General features: G+C 47.0%; 1 protein-coding gene across 4 annotated transcripts in view; it reads right to left on the reverse strand.

Annotated features, from left to right (window-relative positions):
* Positions 1 to 2,797: 2,797 nt before the first annotated feature.
* Positions 2,798 to 23,969, reverse strand: part of LOC310702695 (Golgi-associated RAB2 interactor protein 3-like) — a 30,395-nt gene continuing 9,223 nt past the window's right edge. The window contains exons 3-9 of one of the 4 annotated variants that reach the window (XM_083494693.1): positions 21,043 to 21,200; positions 15,685 to 15,854; positions 13,835 to 14,093; positions 12,082 to 12,326; positions 7,944 to 8,035; positions 5,046 to 5,213; positions 2,798 to 3,148 (exon numbers count right to left, since the gene is read on the reverse strand). In XM_083494693.1, the coding sequence (XP_083350819.1) occupies positions 5,113 to 5,213; positions 7,944 to 8,035; positions 12,082 to 12,326; positions 13,835 to 14,093; positions 15,685 to 15,854; positions 21,043 to 21,200 (1,025 nt within the window). In that variant the 3' untranslated portion in view covers positions 2,798 to 3,148; positions 5,046 to 5,112. Of the gene's footprint in view, positions 3,167 to 5,045; positions 5,214 to 7,943; positions 8,036 to 11,943; positions 12,327 to 13,834; positions 14,094 to 15,684; positions 15,855 to 21,042; positions 21,201 to 23,969 lie in introns of all 4 variants that reach the window. The other 3 variants (XM_083494694.1, XM_083494695.1, XM_083494696.1) reach the window with 3 other exon arrangements.

A 23,969-nucleotide genomic window follows, 5' to 3' on the forward strand; every position in this document is an offset into this window, starting at 1 on the left:
CAACTATAAGATCAGGCATTTCTTTAGAAAGTTACATACCCATATTTTTCGCTCCATAAGACGCACCTGACCATAAGACGCACCTAGTTTTTAGAGGAGGAAAACAAGAAAAAAAATATTCTGAACGAAACAGTGGATGTATGATTTTTGTGGTTCATGCTGTGGCCACAGACATGTGATTTGATGGTGAGTTTGGGGTGACCCAATGCAAAAATCCTGAGGATCCATGTGGATTGTTGCTTTGTAACCGCGTTTTTGAGTCATTGCGGCCCCACAAAACAGTGGATGCGTGGTTTTTTGGTGCAGGCTGTAGCCATGGACATGCTATGTGATCTGATGGTGAATTTGGGATGACCCAATGCAAAAATCCTGAGGATCCATGTTCTTTTACCTTCCCCCTCCCAGGCAGCCTCCTTTATCATTAGCGTCCCTTATCTCCCTCCCGACCGCTTGCCGATCAGCTGCTTCCTTTCAACACTCCCTTCCCTCTTGTTTGCCTTAGTGTCTTTTCCTTAGCTGGAGCAGTTTTTTGCTTCTCCTTTTCTTCTAATTTCTCTCCTCATTGCTTTATTCTTCCTGTTTCCCCCCTTTGCAAGTTTGCTGTCTTTACCTCACCCTCCCAGGCAGCCTCCTTTATCTCTAGCGTCCCATATCTCCCCTCCCGATTGCTTGCTGATCAGACATTTCCCCTTACTTTTTAGGAGGAAAAAAGTGTGTCTTACAGAGTGAAAAATACGGTAATTAAAAGTTATCTGAAAAGCTAGTCAGCTTTTCTTTTAAAAACGTGTTCCAAAGCAGATGGATAGCTTGCTGAAATTCTAGGTTGAAACTTAGTTTAGATCATTTGACAAGTGTACAAAAATATTAAGAAAATTGGGTGACACAAGGTAAAAAAGTTGAATCACTTGATACAGAATGACCCAACAGTGTGTGCCTGGCAATTCTGCTATTGAGAAGCCTTCTTTGTGGTGGTGGGGGCCATTCACAGTTCTTCAATTCTAGGTTCTAAGATCTCCCTGCTATGGATTGAGAGATATGAGTGAGGAAGGAACAGAGTCCAGGAGCCACTGCTGCCTCCTTCCAGCACTCGCCAGCTAATGCTGAACAGGCAGGAATATTAATCGGTGGAATTCTGCATCCCTGTGCGCTTATGACCCCCCGCCCCCGCTAATCTTGCTAATACAATAGATTGGAGACCTGTCAGGTCTTCTGTTTCTGCTCAATGTTGTGGAAAACGCAAGCTGGCTTCTTTCTCGAAATTAAAGTACGGCTCAATTACCTATTGGCTTTGATTGCTAATGAGGTTACAAAAGAGGTGAATCCTGGGTTAATTAAAGAGGGGTGTGTGTGTGTGTGTGTGTGTGAGAGAGAGAGAGAGAGAGAGAGAGATAAAGGAAGGAAGGAAGGAAGGAAGGAAGGAAGGAAGGAAGGAAGGAAGGAAGGTGTTATGTACTGAGTTGAATAGGATCCAAAAGGCAGCAGTCTGATTGGTCCTAGAACAATAGGATCCAGAATGCAGCAGTCTGATTGGTCTATAGGAGCCACCCAATCCAACTCCAGGTGGAAGTGAATCCGCAACCTGATTGGCCTACAGGAGAATCCCAGAATTAGCCAATCACATGGGGCCCATTGTGTAAATAATGTATATAAAGCAGACACTTTGGGGGAACTTCTATTCCTTACTACTATGAGCTGAATAAAGATCATGAAATCCACACGACAAAGAAAGAAAGAAAGAAAGAAAGAAAGAAAGAAAGAAAGAAAGAAAGAAAGAAAGAAAGAAAATAAGTTAGCTTAAAGTACCCAGGCTAAAAATTGAGCTGTGTTTATTTTATTTTTTTAAAAGATATTTATTAAAATTTTCAAGATATTACAAAATGAAAAAAGAAAAAAGAGAAATACAAAATAAAAAACAGTTAAAAACAACTCCATCTTTCTATTACTTATTTCTCATTAGCTTGTTTCCCGGACCTCCTCACGCCTCCCTTTTTTGTATTCCAATTCAGTTTGTTAGTTCAGCAAATCCTTCCCCTCTTTATTTATCCTAATCTTTAATCTTAAAATATTGTGACATTAAATTTTTACCTATTAGTAATCCATTTTTCATATTCCCTTATAGTATTACAGCTAAAAACCACTTAATTTCTATCCAACATCATTCTAACATTCATTAATTTTACAATATTACAATAGTCTTTAAACGTTTTCCAATCTTCTTCCACCGACTCTTCTCCCTGGTCTCGGATTCTGCCAGTCATTTCCACCAATTCCATATAGTCCATCACCTTCATCTGCCATTCTTCCAGAGTGGGTAAATCTTGTGTCTTCCAATACTTTGCAATGAGTATTCATGCTGCTGTTGTAGCATACATAAAAAAAGTTCTATCCTTCTTTAACACCAATTGGCCGACTATGCCTAGGAGAAAGGCCTCTGGTTTCTTCGGGAAGGAATATTTAAATACCTTTTGCATTTCATTATAAATCATCTCCCAGAAAGCCTTAATCCTTGGGCATGTCCACCAAAGGTGAAAGAATGTACCTTCAGTTTCCTTACATTTCCAACATTTATTGTCGGGCAAGTGATAAATTTTTGCAAGCTTGACTGGGGTCATGTACCACCTGTATATCATTTTCATAATATTCTCTCTTAAGGCATAAAAACTGAGCTGTGTTTATTATGCTTTGGCCATAGGTGGGTGAAGGCATTGCAACAATCCGAACAGAAAACAAAATGGGCATGATCCATACAAACACAAATTAAGAATGCCGTGCCTTTAAACAGTAAAGGAGCTTAAGATGGCAGTGAAAACAGACTTTTTAATAGAATAAAATAAACCTCTCTCCACCTTCCCTCTTCCCTGAGTTCTTATTTGCAGATTCTCCTCTTCTTCCTCTTCCTCCCTCCTTCTAACTTTGCTTCCAGGTTTCAAGTCCTCTCCTCTCTGAGCTCACAGAATCCAGGCTCCTGCAGACTCCAGCCTTGGGTTTTGAAGGGTCAAATCACCTAGGCAAGACAGAGAGGCGTCCATTGCCTTGCGTATCAGAGGGACAAACACCGCAAGGTTGAAGAGTTTTGAAGTACTGCAACAGCTGCTATCTCTGGACGGTGATGATAATGACGACGATGATTTCTAACTTGCCTTTCTGGCTTAGGACTCTCAAGGCACTTGGAAGTGAAAAAGAAAAATGTTAAAACAGAAAATTATTCTACGTTTTCCTTGATAGGAATGCTTCCTCCCATCTCCACCCAAATTTTCTACTGTTTTAACTTCATTGTACAAGAAGCAACCATCCGTATTCAGCAGACCCCTCCAACAGAAGCACCAAATGTCTACTGAAGTGCATTTAACTTTCTCAGTGCTTTCCGTTTTCAAGCAAAGGCGTCATTCCTCAAGTTGCCATGTGCCTATAGCCAGTAGTACGAATCATGCAACACATTGGTGACTAATAAAGGTAAAGGTAAAGGGCCCCTGACCATTAGGTCCAGTTGTGGCCGACTCTGGGGTTGCGGTGCTTATCTTGCTTTATTGGCCAATGGAGCGGCGTACCACTTCCGGGTCATGTGGCCAGCATGACTAAGCTGCTTCTGGCAAACCAGAGCAGTGCACGGAAACGCCATTGACCTTCCCGCCGGAGCGGTACCTATTTACCTACTTGCACTTTGATGTGCTTTCGAACTGCTAGGTTGGCAGGAGCTGGGGCCGAACAATGGGAGCTCACCCCGTCGCGGGGATTCGAACCGCCGACCTTCTGATCGGCAAGTCCTAGGCTCTGTGGTTTAACCCACAGCACCACCAGCTTCCCACTTGGTGACTAATATACACACAATAATTACCAAAATGATTATGCATTCTTTATCAATCTTCTGAGAAAAATACAAAATCTTATGCAAAGCCACAGAGACTTGCGAACTACCCATCCTAAGATGAACTTATAATGTCTGATTTCAATGGATTTTTCAAGTGCTTAACTCAGTCTATAGCCAGGCTGATTAAAAAGTAGTGATTTTTAGTGAGGTAGTGAAGCAGGTGATCTCCTGACTCTTTTTCCTTTAAGCGCAAACAGAACTGAATTCCCACCCCCTGCACCTCATTTTAGCTAGCAGCCCCTGAGTTCTGGAACTCAACTTGCAAGTTCACGATCCCATACCCTCCAACATTTCTCCGATGAAAATTGGGACGTCCCATTCCATAATGATTATCATAACTATTCAAACTCCACCCATCTTCCTGGGTTGCCCCAGCCACTCTGGGTGGCTTCCAGCATATATAAAAACATAATAAAGCGTTAAATACACAAAAGAATCTTCCCTATACAGCATTGCCTTCAATGAAAATAGGGACATCCCTGGAAAATCAGGACTGCAATACCAGCTCTTGCTGAATGCCAAAGAAGCATGACTTTACCCTGGCCTTTAACATCTGAGAGGATGTTTTCAGAATGTGCCCTGTTCCTGGGACTGTAATTAAACTTTTTAAAATACTGAAATTTTAAATTCAAACAGTTTACACACTGCTTAAGGACAGTCTTCTCCAAGCGGCTGAAAGGTAAAGGGACCCCTGACCATTAAGTCCAGTCATGAACGACTCTGGGGTTGCGGCGGTCATCTCGTTTTTCTGGCTGAGGGAGCTCTGGCGAACCAGAGCAGCACACGGAAACGCCGTTTACCTTCCCGCTGGAGTGGTACCTATTTATCTACTTGCACTGGCGTGCTTTCGAACTGCTAGGTTGGCAGGAGCAGGGACTGAGCAACGGGAGCTCACCCCGTCGCGGGGATTCGAACCGCCGACCTTCTGATCGGCAAGTCCTAGGCTCTGTGGCTGTGCAAAAATTGGATGCTTCTGAACCCCAGTTCCTGGAAATCAAAGGAAGGGAGAGGGCTCTTGTGCCGAGGCCCGCCTTGCGGGTTTCCCCACAAACATCAGGATGGCCCCTGTGAGAACAGGGCTCTGGACTAGCAGGGCCATTGGCTTGATCCAGGAAGTTCTTCGTCTGTTCCTGTTAACAATAAAATCTAAGGGCCACCAAAGGCCTTGCTCTGGTACCTGAGTCCCTGGTTTCCCTTTCTGCTTCTTCCATAACGTTCAGGCTGAGACCATTTCCCTTCTCTGCTCAGTTTTTTCTCTTCCCACCTTCCTGCCTTTCAGCTGTTTTGGAGACGATGGAATAGAGCGTGACAATATTAAGACTGCTGGATCCTTCTTTTTTCGGAACTGCAAAAAAAGACCAAACCAGACACACATACAGTCATACCTCATGTGTCATCCACTTCATCTTACGTTCTTTCAGGTTACGTCCCGCGGCGACCCGGAAGTACCGGAAAGGGTTCCTTCCAGGATTTGCTGCTCGCGCATGCGCAGATGTGCAAAATGGCGCCACGCGCATGCGCAGAAGCAGCGAATTGCAACCTGCGTGTGCGCAGATGCACCGCTGCGAGTTGCGCTCCTTTCATGTTGTGAACGGGCCTCCGGAACGGACCCCGTTAGCAACCAGAGGTACCGCTGTATCTACGTAAGAGAGGAATAGCAGAGACCTTGACCATTCAGTCATTCCATTTACATTCCACCTTCCTCTTCCAAGGATCTCAAGGTGGCGTACATGTTTGTCCTCCCAATTTTATCCTCGTGACAACCTTGCAAGGTAGATGAGGCTCAGGGACGGTGACTAGCCCAAGGCCAACCAGTGAGTTCCATGGCTGAGTGGTCTCCCAGGTTCCAGTCCGACACTCGAACCATTACGCCACACGTTGCTGAAGTGTCAAGAAGCAATGACTGAACTGAAAGACTACCAGGCCACCATTCTTTATGCCCAAAGTCAGAACCGTCCCCTTAGGGCAGTGGTGGAGAGCCTTTTCCATCCTGAGGCCCACATTCTGGGCAACTTCCGAAGGGCCACATGTAATTACTACTGTAATTCGCTCTATGCGGGGCTGCCCTTGAAGATGTCCCAGAAACTCCAGTGGGTGCAGAATGCTGCAGCGAGGCTCCTCACGGGGTCTCTGCCATGGGAACATATTCACCCAGTGCTTTACCAGTTGCACTGGCTCCCGGTAGAGTACAGGGTCAGGTTCAAGGTGCTGGTTTTGACCTTTAAAGCCCTTTGTAGCTTAGGGCCCTTGTATTTACAGGACCACCTCTCCTGGTCTGCCCCGCAGAGGACCTTAATGTCCATGAATAACCATAGTCTAGAGGTCCCAGGCCCTAAAGAAGTCAGATTATCCTCCACCAGGGCCAGGGCTTTTTCAGTGATGGCTCCAACCTGGTGAATGCTATGTTCCATGAGACCAGGGCCCTGCAGGATTTAACCTCCTTCCGCAGGGCCTGTAAGACAGAGCTATTCCGCCTGGCTTTCAATTTGAATTCAGCCTGATTTTTTATTTCCCTTCTCTTCTGAGAAGGGAACCCACAGCTAATTCTCCCCTGGTCTCCTCGCTGGCCCAAGTAGGACCAATTCAGCCAGCTAGCCCAGGGGAAACCCAGCCAGATGGGCAGGGTACAAATAATAATTATTATTATTACTACAGTGGTACCTCGGGTTATGTACGCTTCAGGTTACAGACTCTGCTAGCCCAGAAATAGTACCTCGGGTTAAGAACTTTGCTTCAGGATGGGAACAGAAACCAGGGGGCAGTGGCGCGGCGGCAGCAGGAGGTCCCATTAGCTAAAGTGGTGCTTCAGATTAAGAACAGTTTCAGTGTGATGGCCTGGGAATCCGATTCAGAGGCTGAACCGGAGGAATCCCAGCCTGCACAGGAGTCCCCGCCTCCAGGGCCGGCTGAACTGGGGCAGGGCCTTGATTCTGAAGCGCCTGCACCTGTGCCGGATCCTCAGGAGCAGGCACCAGGTGAATCCACTCTGGCTCCGGAGGTGATTGAGGACCCATTGCCTACAGATGCGCCTCTCCCAGCCCTGTCAGGGGAAGGTGAGGTTGCCTCTGAGTCCAGTAACCCTCCATCCTCTCCTGAACTGCAGACGCTCACGGCAGAGAGGCGGAGGGAACTGGTTTCTCCCAGGAGGAGTGCTCGCCTTAAGACCAGGAGAGGCGGGTCTCCTGGGGGCCGGGACCGCCCCTGGCCTCAGAGAAGATAAAGGCCAGTCAGCCCGGTCCCAGGTTGCGGGAGCAACGTCCTTGAAGAGCTGTTTCGGCCAGCACCCAGTCCGGTTCCTCCAGAGTTCCTGTCCTTGCCCGGCTCCTCGCTTTGGACCCCGCTTCGCCCGTGGAGGACTGTCTGCCGACCCTCGACTCAGGTTCTGGGCTCGCCCCACGGTAACCTCCCCCCGGGACCAGCACATTCAGGTTAAGAAAGGACCTCCGGAATGAATTAAGTACTTAACCTGAGGTACCACTGTATATTATTATTCTGGAGTCACAAGGACCACCCAAATCCCAGGAGGAAGGAAAGGGCATCCTTGTCAGAGGCAGATGTCCCTGTTTTCGTCTTCTTGAAAATCTCTCCGGAGCTAATATTGGGCCATAGTGAGGATGACGCAGCGCTTGATGGGTCTGACTCAGCCATAGGCGCCGACTCCATGGGGCCTGAGGGGGCCCGAGCCCCCTCAAAAATTCGTTTGGGGGGGCTCCGCCCCCCAATAATCTCGGGTGCCCCTCCAGCAGAGCGCCACCGCCGCCCCTCCCCCAGCCCAAAATGCACAGGGAGGGTCGGGCTGCATGCCTCCTGCCCTCCCTCCCGAGCAAAAGCTCCACCCAATTTCCTTCGGAGCTGATTAATAGGCGCAGCACGCTCTCCCCTATTCGCTCACGAGGAGGCGGCGCCACTTTATCTGCATATTCATGAGCTTATTTATTATTCATGAGCTTTCGCGGGCTCCCCCAATATTTTTTATAAGTCGGCGCCCCTGGACTCAGCCAGGAGATGTGCAGGTCCTTCCTGTAATTCTCAGTGCAGAGAGAAAGGAGGAGAGTACGCGTGTTTTTCTACACACCTGGGAAAACTCGCGGTCGAGGATTTTGGGTAGCTCTTGCAGACGAACTGCTTGACAAACTGCCAGGGGAAAAGCTTTCTGAGCTGAATAACCTAGAAATAACAACCACAATAATACTTAGAATCATAGAATCATAGAGTTGGAAGAGACCACAAGGGCCATCGAGTCCAACCCCCTGCCAAGCAGGAAACACCATCAGAGCACTCCTGACATATGGTTGTCAAGCCTCTGCTTAAAGACCTCCAAAGAAGGAGACTCCACCACACTCCTTGGCAGCAAATTCCACTTTAATGGTGCTTTACAGGCAAACACAAGGGCCTTCAAGGTAAGTCAGCACTGTGACCCCTTCTATTACAGGGGTGGGGTGTTTGTGTCTGTGACTCAGAGGGGGCTTCATCTGAGCCCACCTGAGGCAAAGTTCATGGCAGAGGTCTGAACCTGGGGTTTCCTAATTTGTCGCCCAGCCTCTTAGCCACCAAATCTCAGAGCAGCTGTTTACTAGCTCCATCTGGTACACAGGCTGAGACCCTATCTGTCCGCAGTCTGTCTCGCCAGAGTGGTGCATGCTCTAGTTATTTCCCGCTTGGACTACTGCAATGTGCTCTACGTGGGGCTACCTTTGAATTTGACCCGGAAACTACAACTAATCCAGAATGCGGCAGCTAGACTGGTGACTGGGAGCAACTGCTGAGACCACATAACACCGGTCTTGAAAGACCTACATTGGCTCCCAGTACGTTTCCGAGCACAATTCAAAGTGTCGCTGCTGACCTTTAAAGCCCTAAACGGCCTCGGTCCAGTATACCTGAAGGAGCGTCTCCACCCCCATCGTTCTACCCGGACACTGAGGTCCAGCTCCGAGGGCCTTCTGGCGGTTCCCTCGCTGCGAGAAGCAAAGCTACAGGGAACCAGGCAGAGGGCCTTCTCAGTTGTGGCACCTGCCCTGTGGAACACCCTCCCACCAGATGTCAAAGAGATAAACAACTACCTGACATTTAGAAGACATCTGAAGGCAGCCCTGTTCAGGGAAGTTTTTAATGTGTGACATTTTAATGTATTTTTAATCTTTGTTGGAAGCCGCCCAGAGTGGCTGGGGAAGACCTCCAGATGGGCGGGGTACAAATAATAAATTATTATTATATTATTATTATTTCTTTGTTTGCTATGGCTCGTAACCAGCCAAGCCAAAGGCTTGGTCTGAGTTCACACTGCACCTTTAAAGCACATTCAAAGCATATTTTTCACCCTCAAAGAATTCTGGGCGCTGTAATTTGTTGAAGGTTGCTTGGAACTTGCAACTCTATGAGGGGTAAACTTCAGTGCCCATAATCCTTTGAGGGAAAGGATGTGCTCTGATATTTTTTTAAAAGGCATTGTGTGTACACAGTCCGACTCTTGACTAATCAAGACCATTGATTTCAAAGGGTCCGCTTTACAACATAGCCGGATACTACCCTACATTAATTCTATATGCTGTAAAAATATCTCAAGACTTTTTCCAATTTCCTTCCTCATGAAAACATCACCTGAAAAAAATTACCGGTAATTGCAAGTTTTTATTTTATTTAAAAAACCTTAATAATCTGGATTCTTGCTTTCAAGGCTTTGGCAAATTGCCCTTTTTGGAAAGATTTTTTCTTAAACTAAATGTATCTAAAGAGCAAATCTCAAATGACTATATATATATATATATATATATATATGGCATGGTTTTATTTCTGATAGAGATATTGCAGCAAATGTTCACTCATCGCCACCAGTAAATGCAAATGCCTGGGTCATTTGGGTCCTTTATTCTCAATAATAATGGAACTTACAAGTAGAGAACATTTTTATTTTTTTAAATAAATCTTTATTATTTGTAAAGGGAATATTTGCATGAGTCAGTACTTCATTATCTCTTTGTAGCTTTGTACTTTTATCCTTCCAATCTGTGAAGCTTTTATGATTTAAATTTTTGATTCTTTGCTGCCCCCCACCTTTATTATGCTTGCACTGTTTTTGTTAATAAATTAGTTAATTGAAATTTTTATTCTACAACTAACTGACATTTATCGGTTCCACTTGCCTAGGCTTGTATTGTTTGCTATGTCACTAATTTTAACTTATGAAAATTATTTTTCCAAAATGTGGGGGGAGGGGGGCGGGCACGGATTTTTGGAAAATATAGCAGTGGAAGATTTTCTAGAAAATGCCCTCCTCCCCAGCACTGGTTAAGTTTGCATTTTAAATCTGCAAGGCTGCCATCATCCACATCTGGGAATGTTGTCAGCCGTTACATTAGTGACAGCTGGACGATGGTCCGCCAAGGGTTTATTATCCCATTATACATGCCTTGGTAAAGATGAGCACATTGTAATGAACTCTACGTGGGGCTTCTCTTGAAGATCATTTGGGAAAATCATTGGGCCCTAAATGCAGTTATTAACTGGTGAAGGTCTCACGGGTCGTGTGACGCTGATGTTGAAACAGATCTTGGCTGGCTGTGTCTTTGTTTCCCTGCTAAATTCAAGGCCCTGCTGAAAGCCCAAGACGTGTCATCAAATCACAGAACTGAACCCCCTGCAAAGAAGGAATCAGAGCTAAAGAATCCCTGTCAAATGCCCCCCCCCAACCTCTGCTTTAAAACCTCTAATGAATTAGAGCTGGACCATAAAGAAGGCTCATTGCCGAAGAATTGATGCTTTTGAATTCTGGTGCTGGAGGAGACTCTTGAGAGTCCCATGGACTGCAAGACGATCAAACCTCTCCATTCTGAAGGAAATCAGCCCTGAGTGCTCACTGGAAGGACAGATCCTGAAGCTAAGGCTCCAAGACTTTGGCCACCTCATGAGAAGAGAAGACTCCCTGGAAAAAACCCTGATGTTGGGAAAGATGGAGGGCACAAGGAGAAGGGGACGACAGAGGATGAGATGGTGGGACAGTGTTCTCGAAGCTACCAGCATGAGTTTTACCAAACTGCGGGAGGCAGTGGAAGACAGGAGGGCCTGGCGTGCTCTGGTCCAGGGGGTCACGAAGAGTCGGACACAACTAAACAACAACAACAACTTGGCTGCAGGTGAAGACTGTCTCAACAAGCCCACCACAAGAGCTCTAAATAACATTGGAGCGTTTATGTCTTCTGGTCCTCTCTACCAGCCTTCCCAAGAACATTTTATTACTTTTATTATTCCCTGGATTTCTGATTCCTCCGCAAGAAACGTTGGCAAGATAATAGCATCGTAGAATCTAGAGGGGACCCAAGCAAGGGTCATCTAGTCCAACCCCATGCTGCAGTGATAACTAAAGATTCCCTGACAGATGACTGTCTGTCTTCTGTTTAAAAGCCTTCAGTGGATAATCAAATCTTCGAATTGTAGAGCTGGAGGGAACCCCTGGGTCCTCTAGTCCGAGCCTCTGCAGTGCAGGAGTCACAGCTACAGTATTTTTCGCTCCATTGGATGCACCGGACCATAGGAGGGGGAGAACAGGGAAAAATTTTTTTTGCTTGTTCTCTCCCTCTAAAACAAGGTGCGTTCAAGGTACATTCACCAGAGCTTGTGGGGCTGGCGGTGGGGGGAAGCGCTGCTTTCCCCCACTGCTAGCCTCAAAGATCCCTGAAGCCTTTGGAGCGCAGCGCCCCGCTGCCCTACAGAGGTTTGCGCGCAGCCGTCCCCAAGCTAGAGCAGCGAGATGGAGCCCTCCGTCTCGCTGTTCTGGCTTGGGAACAGCCTTGCTAGCTTCTGCAGGACAGCGGGGTGAAGGCCCCAAGCTAGAGCAGCGAGACGGAGCGCTCTGCAGTGCTCCGTCTTCCTGTTCTGGCTTTGGGCTTAGCGGCGCAGCCTGCATTCGCTCTATAGGACGCACACACATTTCCCCTTAATTTTTGGAGGGGGAAATGTGCGTCCTATAGAACGAAAAATACGGTAAATAATCCTTGGTAGATGGCCATCCAACCTCTGTCTGAAAGGATGACATGGATGACCAGCTGACCAAGTGGTTAGAGCAGCCTTCCCCCTACCTGGCGCCACGCTCGCTGGTGGGAGTCACAATCCAAGACAGCTGGTGGGCACCAGGTTGGGGAAGGCTGAGTCTGAGACACGGCGTAGGAAATGTAACGATTCAACATTAGAGGCACCTTGTTCCGTCCTCTTCTTACTTGGGTGTCTTTGGCACTGTGGGGACGCTGTCGTAGATCTCATAGCTCTCTGCCCTCACATACAGGTCCCTTAAGCTATAGTGGAAGGGTCCTTCTGCCTCTATCGCTTCCCTCTCCTCTGTGGAATACTCCTCTTCCTCAAAGAGGACGCGGCTGTCGACAGGGCTTTTCGCTGCCTCCTCTTTCTCTTTCTCTTTCTCCACCTCCTCCTCTTCTTCTGGCTCCTCTGGAAGAGGAGAAACCTCCTGGAGTTCAGGGTGTAAGGGGGAAAAAGGGAAGGAACTAGTCAGATGTTGCAGAAAAGTCTGCAGGGGCAGGTAATTTTTTAAAAATGTGTTTATTTACATTCCTCATGCAGGAGCCCAAGGCAGTAAACACACCACGATAAAACAACTCTTTAGTTGTTTTGAATTAATTTTATAATGGATGATTTTAAAGTGTTGTGTTGTGTTGTACTGTTGTACTGTTTTATTGTTGTTAGCTGCCCTGAGCCCGGCTTCGGCTGGGGAGGGCGGGATATTAATAAAATTTATTATTATTATTGTTATTATTATTATTATTAGTTGCACCGTCTACTTTCCCCAAGCAACTGGTTATTGCATCGTTGCTTGCCAGTGGCGTAGCGTGGGGGGTGCAGGGGGGGCCGGCCGCACCGGGCGCAACATCTGGGGGTTAGGGGGCGCAAATCCACGGGTGGGGGGTGCAGGGAGGGCCGGCCGCACCGGGCGCAACACCTGGGGGTTAGGGTCAGGGGGCAGAAATCCACGGGTTAGGGGGCGCAAATTACTTGCCTTGCCCCGGGTGCTGACAACCCACGCTACGCCACTGTTGCTTGCTTTTGTCACCAAAGAATTGTAGAGTTGGAAGTGACCAAGAGGGTCACCGAGTGAGTGCAGCCTCTTCCATGCAGGAATCTTTTTGCTCCACACGGGGCTCAAACCCATGACTAAGAGACTGAGAGACTATTCCTCTACCAACTGAGCTGCCTCTCTCTCTCTCTCTCTCTCTCTCTCTCTCTCTCTCTCTCTCTCTCTCTTTCAGAAAATGAAATAAAAAGAAGGAAGGAAGGAAGGAAGGAGGGAGGGAGGGAGGAAAGAAGAAGGGAGGGCAGGAGGGAGGAGGGAAGGGAGGCATGAAGGAAGGAAGGAGGAAGGAGGGAGGGAGGAGGGAGGGAGGGAGGAGGGAGGGAAGGAAGGAAGGAAGGAAGAAGGGAAGGAAGAAAAGGAAGGAAGGAAGAAGGGAGGGAGGGAGGGAGGGAGGGAGGAGGGAAGGAAGGAAGGAAGAAGAAAGGAAGGAAGAAAAGGAAGGAAGGAAGAAGGGAGGGAGGAGGGAAGAAAGGAAGGAAGGGAGGGAGGGAGGAAGAAGGGAGGGAGGGAAGGAAGGAAGGAAGGAAGGAAATAAAAGGAAGGGAGGGAGGGAGGGAGGAGGGAAGAAAGGGAGGGAGGGAGGAAAGGAAGGAAAGGCAAGAAAATGACATATGAAAGGGGGGAGAGGGAGGACATAACTAAAACTCTATGGTACCATGAGTACATTAAAAGGAAAAACACAATAATTTACATTGTCATTCCTTGCAAGCCTTTTCCCACCTGCCTGGGAAGGCCAGACATTGGCAGGATTGGCAGCGACGGCAACAGCAGATAGAGTCTAATGTTGTATCCTCTTGCTAACTACACTGCTTCAAAGGGTGCCTACAACTCCCTTCGCCCAATTCTGCCCCCAAAACGCCCCCCTGCGAAGTCTTGCTCATACTCACAGCTTCATCGTCGCTTGGGAAGACGCGGATGCTGAGGTTCTCCAGTACGGCATAGGATTTGGGTTGTGGTTTTAGGTAGGAAGGGGGCGGGTGCTGGAGAAGGTAGACCAGGGAAAGCCAGCGGTCAAAGACGGGCTCCTCTTCCTCGTTGGTCGCATGAAACCGAAGGTAATAAGTGCGCCCATTGATCAGCTTGATCTTGATGATCCGCTTCTCTGGGTCGTGAATGGAGATACGCACATATCTCAGAGGGATGAGTCTGTAGTGGCAGCAGAGAGGATGCAGAAAGAGAATATTCAGGGCAACTCAGCAGAAGGATGCGGGGAGCCACTGCCTTCTACTGAAGGAATGGGCTTCCCAAAACCCAAAACTGACTGTGCAGGCAGTTTTAAACTGCACCAAAATCCCTATTTTCCCTTAGCTAAAATGCACAAACTTGAGCCGTTGAGCAAATGTATAACAAGAAGAAGAAGAAGAAGAAGAGTTTGGATTTGATATCCCACCTTTCACTCCCTTTAAGGAGTCTCAAAGCGGCTCACATTCTCCTTTCCCTTCCTCCCCACAACAAACACTCTGTGAGGTGAGTGGGGCTGAGAAACTTCAGAGAAGTGTGACTGGCCCAAGGTCACCCAGCAGCTGCATGTGGAGGAGCAGAGACACGAACCCGGTTCCCCAGATTACGAGACTACCGCTCTTAACCACTGCACCAACAAGAGCACAGCTCTCTCCCTTCTCAGTCCGTGGCGGCAATGAGTGACCTTGCCAAGTTCCAGTAGAGCAGGGATGATGTGTCTGTACCTTATCTTATGTGCTGACCCCAAAAGACGAACAGACCCAATCTGGGAACAGCGCCAGAGCGTGTTCTCGGAGATGACGACCTCTTCCTCCAAGATAAGAGTAGGAAGAGGAATTCCCTTTTATGGTTAAGAATACCAGAGCAAGAACATATGTGATGTCAACCTGCGTACATAGGCTGACGTGGTTGGGTTTATATGGGAAGGAGGGAGAGGGTGCCTGGAGGATATATATACTGCATGAAACTTGTCATTTCTTTGGACTTGCTGTGGACTTGATCACACAAGTGCCTTCTGCTATCCGGAGAGCAGAATAAACTCTTTCTTTGAATCAACCTCAGTGTCATTTGACTTCCTTCCTCCTGTCCCGGAGCAAAGCAGACCCAATCGGTGAACTCCAATAAGGCTACAGTACCTAAGCCAAGAGGACCGATCCATCTAGCTTATCAAGACAGATAAAAGAAAGCCCTTCTTGCAGGGCATACTTAACCTGTGGAACTACCTCCCACAGGAAGCAGTGATTGCCATCAACTTGGATGGTTTTAAAAAAGGAACACACAAATTCATAGGGGAGAGGGCTATTGTTGGCGAATAGCCAGGATGGCTCTGCTCTGCCCAGTGGTGAAGCTGCACACTCCGAAGAATGGATGGCTTTGAATTCTGGTGCTGGAGGAGACTCTTGAGAGTCCCATGGGCTGCAAGAAGATCCAACCTCTCCATTCTGAAGGAAATCAGCCCCGAGTGCTCACTGGAAGGACAGATCGTGAAGCTGAGGCTCCAAGACTTTGGCCACCTCATGAGAAGAGAAGACTCCCTGGAAAAGACCCTGATGTTGGGGAAGATGGAGGGCACAAGGAGAAGGGGACGACAGAGGACGAGATGGTTGGACAGTGTTCTCGAAGCTACCAGCATGAGTTTGACCAAACTGCGGGAGGCAGTGGAGGACAGGAGGGCCTGGCGTGCTCTGGTCCATGGGGTCACGGAGAGTCGGACATGACTAAACAACTAAACAACAACAACAACACAGCAGTACTTGGACGTGATGCCTTAACTTACCTGGTGAGCATTGGTTCCTCTGTGTCCTCAGAGGAGACTTTGCCAGCAACAACAGGGCGAGCAATAAACATCAGGGTGGGTAGTGGCAGCTTGATGTTGGTGGAGGCAATGCCAATGATGGCCTCGTTGCACTGGTTGTGCATGAAGATTTGCCGGCCCCTTTTCGTCACCTGGGGTAGCAGAAATAATAACAATAGCAACAGCAACAGCAACAGCAGCAGCAACAGCAACAATATATTATTATTATTATTTATACCCCGCCCATCTGGCTGGGTTTCTCCAGCCACTCTGGGCAGCTTCCAACAAAACACTAAAATACAATAACCTATTAAACATTAAAAGCCTCCCTAAACAGGGCTGCCTTCAGATGTCTTCTAAAAGTTTGGTAGTTGTTGTTCTCTCTTTTTTTTTTAAAAAAAATAATATTTATTACTTTTAAGCCTTACAAAAAGGAGAAAAGAAAAAAGAAGAAAAAGAAAAAGAAAAAACAATACAGTACAATATATAAAAAATACACAACACAACATTAACACATTAAACAAAATGAAAGCAAAAACAGTTCAAAAAACACACATCATACCATCTCAATATCCTCTCTTTCATTCCCTTGTTTCATCGACCTCCTCTCACCTCCCTTTTTGTATTCCATTTCTATGATTTCAGCAAATCCTTTCCATCTTTCTCTATTTTCTGTCATATGATTATCTTAACATATTTTAACCTTATTTTCCATTAATACTATAATACTTATTTATGCTTAATTCCTTAAAACATTTCTACTAAAGCCATATAATTCCCTTCCAACATTTTTCTAACACTCATTAATTTTACATTATTTCCATTTATAGATTTTAAACTTTTTCCAATATTCTTCCACCGTCTCTTCTCCCTGGTCTCGGATTCTGCCAGTCATTTCCGTCAATTCCATATAGTCCATCAACCTGGTGATCTTCTGTCCGAGGCTCTTAACTCTTTTCCAAGTCCCTTCTGCAGGTCTTCTTCATATTTATACATGCACTTTACTTTGTCTTCTCCTGATCTTGTTCTTATTTTCCTTCCTTTGGTGCTGAAAAGTAGATCTCGGGGAAATTCCCACCTAGCAATGTTTTTATTCCTTCTCAACAAGTCAGCCAAATCTCCATAGTTAAAACTAAAATTCAAAAGATATTTCCAGTCGTATTTCAAAGTTCCTCCAAGTCTGGCGGTCCCCACAACTCCAGTCTCCTCCTGACCCAAGTCCAAGTCCCAAAAGTCAATAAATCCCTGCATGAAGGGATCTATCCAACTTTCCTTCTCCAGTCCAAGCGGGGCTCCAATCCTCAAAGTCTGGCTTTCTCTAGATTCAGTCATAAAAGGCATCCACTTATAGCCATCAAATTGCATCTGTGAGGCTGGGGCTCTCTCCTTCTCCACTTGTACTACTTTAGGTTCCACAGCAACAACTTTCTCCCCCGCCTTCTCCTCAATTTGCCATGTCAAAGTAGGTCCCTGTATCGATTCCTGAATAGCTTCTGTATTAATATTCACCTTTTGTCCCAAATTAGTCGCTTTTTGTTCCAAGTTATCAATTTTTATAATCATCACATCCGTCTTCTTATGGAGCTGTTCCAGTGAGTCATTAATCTTACATAATGCAACCACTAAGGCTTCTTCTGTCAACATTCTTAACGGTCCAAGGTCAATCCCAGATTCTCACAGTCTTATCTTGCAGCTGGAAATTCCCCCAGCTCAGCTCATGTAACAATTTCAAAGGCTTCCTCTAGGGGGAAACAATTTCTATTTGTATCAATCCTTTTAAGCACAGTTCAAGCAATAAAGTTAGTTTCAATTTTCAATTACTTTTACTCCTTTTTTAACGCAGAAGGAGACAATGGAAACAATGTATTTCTCTTCTTTAACTTACTGTCAACAAACGATCTATTCACAGTCAATGAGCATATCCAAAACTTCAGTCTTACTAGCAGCCCGTTTCCAGGTTCAGAGCGGTGGTAATTTGACTTTCTTCACTCTCTCCTGCAGGCTTACGTGGTCTAAAAAGAATTCCCCCCTCTTCTCCTGCTTCCAAGGGGGGTTTGGTGATTTTAGCCGATGGAAGTTTAATCCTTTATCAAAAGCTTTCCAAGACTTTAGCTTGCAACCTCTTTGCTTCAGTCTATTTACAAAAGGGGAAGGCGGACTTCCTGTTTGAAACCTCCCCGTTTCGGTGCCAAATTAAGACGTTTAAAAATCCAATTTTCCATTCTACTCACGGGTAGTTGTTTTAAGATCAAATTGTCCACAGGAAAAAGTCAGCGCTCTCCGGCAACAGCAATGCAGCTTCACTCCGTGAAAGCAGTAGTCAATTCGAAGCACCGCGCCACTCACCCCACGTCGCTCCGGATCCCCGAAACCGGGTTTCCCCACGAGTAGGGGAGGCGCAAAAGGTGCCAGCCGAATCCCACGTTCACAGGCTTCTCCCACCTGTGATTTTTTGTGGGTCCCCGCCTTCGCCGTGGCGGCCAGACCCTAATTTCCACGAAGTAAATTCCTCCCGATCAGAGGAATTCAGCCATTACCGGAGGCGCTAACCCGGAAGTCCACCGGTAGTTGTTGTTCTCTTTGACTTCTGGTGGGAGGGCGTTCCACAGGGCGGGTGCCACCACTGAGAAGGCCCTCTGCCTAGTTCCCTGTAACTTGGCTTCTCGCAGCGAGGGAACGGCCAGAAGGCCCTCAGCACTGGACCTCAGCGTCTGGGCAGAATGATGGGGGTGGAGATGCTCCTTCAGGTATACTGGGCCGAGGCCGTTTAGGGCTTTAAAGGTCAGCACCAACACTTTGAATTGTGCTCGGAAATGTACTGGGAACCGGTGTAGGTCTTTCAAGACCAAGATCACCATAACCAAGAGTACCATAACTGTTGGAGAAGGTCTTGCCAAAAAAACAAAAAAGCTCTCCTAGATTAGACTAGGAGGCTGATCTGTCAGGGACTGGCTGGATGAAGAGGAGTGGTGGACAGCAGCAGCTGGGGAATCCCTAGGGAAGCCTCAAAAGTGTGGCATGTAATCCACTGGGAGCAGTCAAGTGCAGCATTCCTTGTTTTCCTAGAGTGGACATGCAAGGATATGTTTGGTCCAGCCAGGCGAAAATTCCTGTTCCTCCTGGCCTGGAGCATCCTTCATCTTGCACGTGGCTAGTAGGTGGACGTGACCTTTCCAGACCTGGTAAAAGGACAAGGCAGGCTGCCACTCTCTCTTTTCCATCTTCCGATCGATACGATACGATACGATACTCTTTATTGTCATTGTCCCATACAGAACAATGAAATTGAAAAAAATCTACGTCAGACATTCAAAACCCAACAAGCCTGCTATCCCAACCTGGTTAACCCCCTAAAAACTCTGATACCCCATTTTTAAATACAATATACTCCCATACAGACTACTTTACACTGAGTTTAAAACCAAAATTGCATTTGGGTAGAAACTGTTTCTCAGGCGGCTAGTCCTAGTCTTTATAACCCTGTACCTTCTTCCAGAAGGCAGAAGCTGAAAGAGATCATTTCCGGGGTGCGCACTATCCTGCACTATCTCTGCTGCTTTCTTATGGCACCTGGAAGCGTAGATTTGATCCAAGGTGGGAAGAGTGCACCCAATTATTCTCTCCGCAGTCTTTACAACCCTGGACAGCATTGTTTTTTCCCTGACCGCGCAGTTCCCAAACCACACACACGGACCATAAGTTGATACACTCTCAACAGTTCAATGGTAAAATGCCATCAACAGGTCCTTTGAAAGATTGTTTTTCTGGAGGATTCTCAGAAAATATAACCTCTGCTGTGCTCTCGTCACCAGGTCTTTGCTGTTTTCTCCCCAGGTTAGGTCATCTCTCAACTCCATTCCCAGAAATCGAAACACCGAGACCTGTTCCATGCCCTTCCCCTCAATAATAAGTGGCTGAATATTCAATTTACATTTCCTAAAGTCCACAATAATCTCTTTTGTTTTCTTTAAGTTAAGGAGTAAGTTGTTTTTCCTGCACCACTCCCCCAACTGCTCAACTTCCTTCCTATAGTCCGCCTCCCCCTCTCCAGCCGTGATTAAACCAACCACCGTTGTATCATCTGCAAACTTAATGATCTTATTACTGGGGTATTTGGGGGCACAGTCAGCTGTATAGAGCGTATATAAAAGCGGGCTCAACACGCACCCCTGCGGCGTTCCCGTATTCATGTTGAGATCCGCAAAGACGTGGGAACCTTTCGTCCCGCGAACTTCCCCGACTGCTAACTGCAGTCAGTAGGTCAACCCACAGATGGGGTAAACCTGTTTGCATATGGTTGTAACTTTAAGCCTAAAGCCTGCCTTCAGGGATCACGCTCTGCTGTGCCTGATCGTGAGTAAACTTTCTTTTTGTTCCTTATGAATAAGACTGTGGTGTCTTTATTCTTTAAGGAGGGATTCAAGGGGCCTTACAAGGACAATATTAGAACACATTTCAAACTGGACAAGCCAGATTGTATTGTGTATTGTGTATCCTCTCCTGCCGCCCTGAACATACCCACAAAAAGAAGCTCAGATCCCAGGGTGTGGTGGTGGGACACTGAGGACACGTCAGACGGGGGAGGAAGGGAGGAATGGTTGGGTGCTGAAGAGGCAACAGGCTTTCGTAAGCAAGAGGAGCCAGGCGCAGAAAGCAGTTCAGATTCAGCAGATGAAGCAGATGTGGAGAGGACACAGGCTGCAGAAGCTTGCTGCTCCTACTGTATAAGCTCAACCTTGTTTCCAAGGACACGGAGGTCTTTGTAGCAGAACAAAGAACACAGACACACACCCCACATAGTTTGAGGCTGGGAAGGAGACTTAGAGGAAGTAGAAGGCAAAGGCCTCCAGTTCTGGCAACTGCTTCATAGGGGCCAGTCCTGTCTGTACGCTGTTTCCTTGAATAAAGAGTTAACTTTTCTGCTCGTCTCTGCATCTTCGGTGATGACCTGCATCTGAACCAGCCCTGACACGATTTCTGGGTCAACCTTGTCACTTCCATCTTCAGGAGAGACACTCTTACTGCCGTAGGTTCCCAAGGCTTCTTTTACATCTCCCTTTGTTGTCCTAGAATTGTAGAACTGTCTAGTCCAACCCCCTGCAACTTGCTCCGACAAGCTATAGGAACAGAGGAAGCTGGCCATTTGTCCATCTAGCACAGTATTGTCTACACTGACTGGTAGCACCTCTCCAGCCTGTCCCAGCCCTACCTCGTGATGACCAAACCTGGGACCTTCTGCATGCAGGACAGATGTTCTGCCACTGAGCCACAGCAAATAGGATGCTGGGCTCCAGAGTTAGTTGAGGTCATTGTAGGTCACCTCTCTGCAGTTCCATTTACCTGGAAGAAGCTGCTCTCGAACATGGCAACAGACCGAAAGTTCGGGTATTCTCCTTTCCCGAGGTATTTCTGCAGAACTGTCTCAATCGGAGACTGGGTCAGAGAAGAGAAGTCAATGTTTTCATGGGGGCTGTGGAAGAACTTCAGGATGCGGCCACCTGCAGGGGGAGATTGCACAGCCTCAGCATTACATGCAAAAGAATGCAGTTTGTAGTAGTAGTAGTAGTAGTAGTAGTAGTAGTAGTAGTAGTAATTTATTTATACCCCACCCACCTGGCTGGGTTTCCCCAGCCACTCTGGGCGGCTTCCAACCAAATATTAAAATACAGTAATGCATCAAACATTAAAAGCTTCCCTAAAGAGGGCTGCCTTCAGATGTCTTCTAAATGTCAGGTAGTTATTCTTCTCTTTGACATCTGGTGGGAGGGCGTTCCACAGGGCGGGTGCCACTACCGAGAAAGCCCTCTGCCTGGTTCCCTGTAATTTGGCTTTTCGCAGAGAGGGAACCGCCAGAAGGCCCTCGGCGCTGGACCTCAGTGTCCGAGTAGAACGATGGAGGTGGAGACGCTCCTTCAGGTATACTGGGCCGAGGCTGTTTAGGGCTTTAAAGGTCAGCACCAACACTTTGAATTGTGCTCAGAAACGTACTGGGAGCCAGTGTAGGTCTTTCAAGGTCTTTCAAGGTTATGTGGCCTTAGCAGTTGCTCCCAGTCACCAGTCTAGCTGCCGCATTCTGGATTAGTTGTAGTTTCCAGGTCACCTTCAAAGGTAGCCCCACATAGAGCGCATTGCAGTAGTCCAAGCGGTAGATAACCAGAGCATGCACCACTCTGGCAAGACAGTCTGCGGGCAGGGAGGGTCTCATCCTGCGTACCAGATGGAGCTGGTAGACAGCTGCCCTGGACACAGAATTGACCTGTGCCTCCATGGACAGCTGTGAGTCCAGAATGACTCCCAGGCTGCGCACCTGGTCCTTCAGGGGCACAGTTGCCCCATTCAGGACCAGGGAGTCCTCCACACCCGCCTGCCCCCGTCCCCTGAAAACAGTACTTTTGTCTTGTCAGGATTCAACCTCAATCCGTTAGCCGCCATCCATCCTCCAACCGCCTCCAGACACTCACACAGGACCTTCACCCTCTTCATTGGTTCTGATTTAAAAGAGTAATCCCATCAAACTGAATGGATCTCACTTCCGAGTAGACATGTCTACACAAGATTGGACTGTTGGTGTTTTGGTTGTTTAAAACAGGTTTTTGTTGTTGTTTGTTTTCCTATGTCTGTTTTTTTCCTGTATTCCCCTTTCCTCCCCCTTTACATATTCTATTCTTTGTTTTAAGATTTCTGCAAACTGCTCTGGGAGGTTGTTGAAAAGAGTTATATAAATGCCGGAAATAATAAATTGCTTATTAAAGTATATAAAGCTCTGCTGTTCAGCCTGGACACTGAGGTCCAGCTCTGAGGGCCTTCTGGCGGTTCCCTCATTGTGAGAAGTGAGGTTACAGGGAACCAGGCAGAGGGCCTTCTCGGTGGTGGCGCCCTCCCTGTGGAACGCCCTCCCACCAGATGTCAAGGAAATAAGCAGCTATCTTACTTTTAAAAGACATCTGAAGGCAGCCTTGTTTTGGGAAGTTTTTAAATATTTAATGCTGTATTGTTTTTAACACTCGATTGGGAGCCCCCCAGAGTGACTGGGGAAACTCAGCCAGATGGGCGGGGTATAAATAATAAATTAATATTATTATTTGCATGTGCACAACACGTTTAATCCAACCACTTTTATTTTGGAGAATAAAGCGGTCCCAGAATGGTTTCGCTAACCATGTGGAACAGATAAACTGCAATTTAGTTGTCACACGCTGTATTTTGTTCTCAAATTTCAGCAGCGTTAAAATCTTCCATCATTGTTCAAGGGCCCCCTGTCAAAAATGGCACCCCTAAAACCGCCTCTGCGAGGTAGACCATTGGTCTGATGCAGCACTTACAGTGGTACCTTGGTTTTAGAACAGCTTAGTTTATGAACAACTTGGAAACAGAACGCTGCGAACCCGGAAGCAGGTGTTTTGGTTTGTGAATTTTGCCTTGGGAGCGGAACATGTACCGCTTCCTGTTGAGTGTGTTCCATTTGTAAATCGAGTCCTCCGCTGCTAATCAGGCTTCCTGTTGAGTCTGTCAGCTGTTGAGTCCCAAGCACCCACGCAACACTGAGGTAGTATTTGGAGCTTTTGTTTTTGCTATTTATTTTTTACGTTTTTGCTTGTGTGGCTTTTTCATTTTTTTGACTGTGATTTGTTCCTCGTTTTATGGGACTGACATGTGACTGTGACTTGTGACTTGGTTTTTGTGACTGTGTGGAACCCAGTTCAGCTACTGATTGATTGTGTGACTGCGGAAATGGATAAAAGCCCCCCCATCCAAACAGTGACTATCATCAGTGCACGTAAGAAGAAAAAAAAGAATTTTTATCATCTACAATACTGTCTAAGGGACGCGGGTGGCGCCGTGGGTTAAACCACAGAGCCTAGGGCTTGCTGATCGGAAGGTTGGCGGTTCGAATCCCCGCGATGGGGTGAGCTCCCGTTGCTTGGTCCCTGCTCCTGCCAACCTAGCAGTTTGAAAGCATGTCAAAGTTCAAGTAGATAAATAGGTACCGCTCTGGCGGGAAGGTAAACGGTGTTTCCGTGCGCTGCTCTGGTTCACCAGAAGCGGCTTAGTCATGCTGGCCACATGACCCGGAAGCTGTACGCTGGCTCCCTTGGCCGGTAAAGCGAGATGAGCGCTGCAACCCCAGAGTCGGCCACGACTGGACCTAATGGTCAGAGGCCCCTTTACCTTTACCTTACAATACTGTCTTATTTATTTCATAGTCCAGCACAATGATTATTGCTTTCATTTTATGGATCAATGGTCTTGTTAGATAGTAAAATTCA

The sequence above is a fragment of the Podarcis liolepis genome (genome assembly GCF_965112155.1).
Source record: "Podarcis liolepis genome assembly, chromosome: 3".
NCBI classification, from domain to species: Eukaryota; Metazoa; Chordata; class Lepidosauria; order Squamata; family Lacertidae; genus Podarcis; species Podarcis liolepis.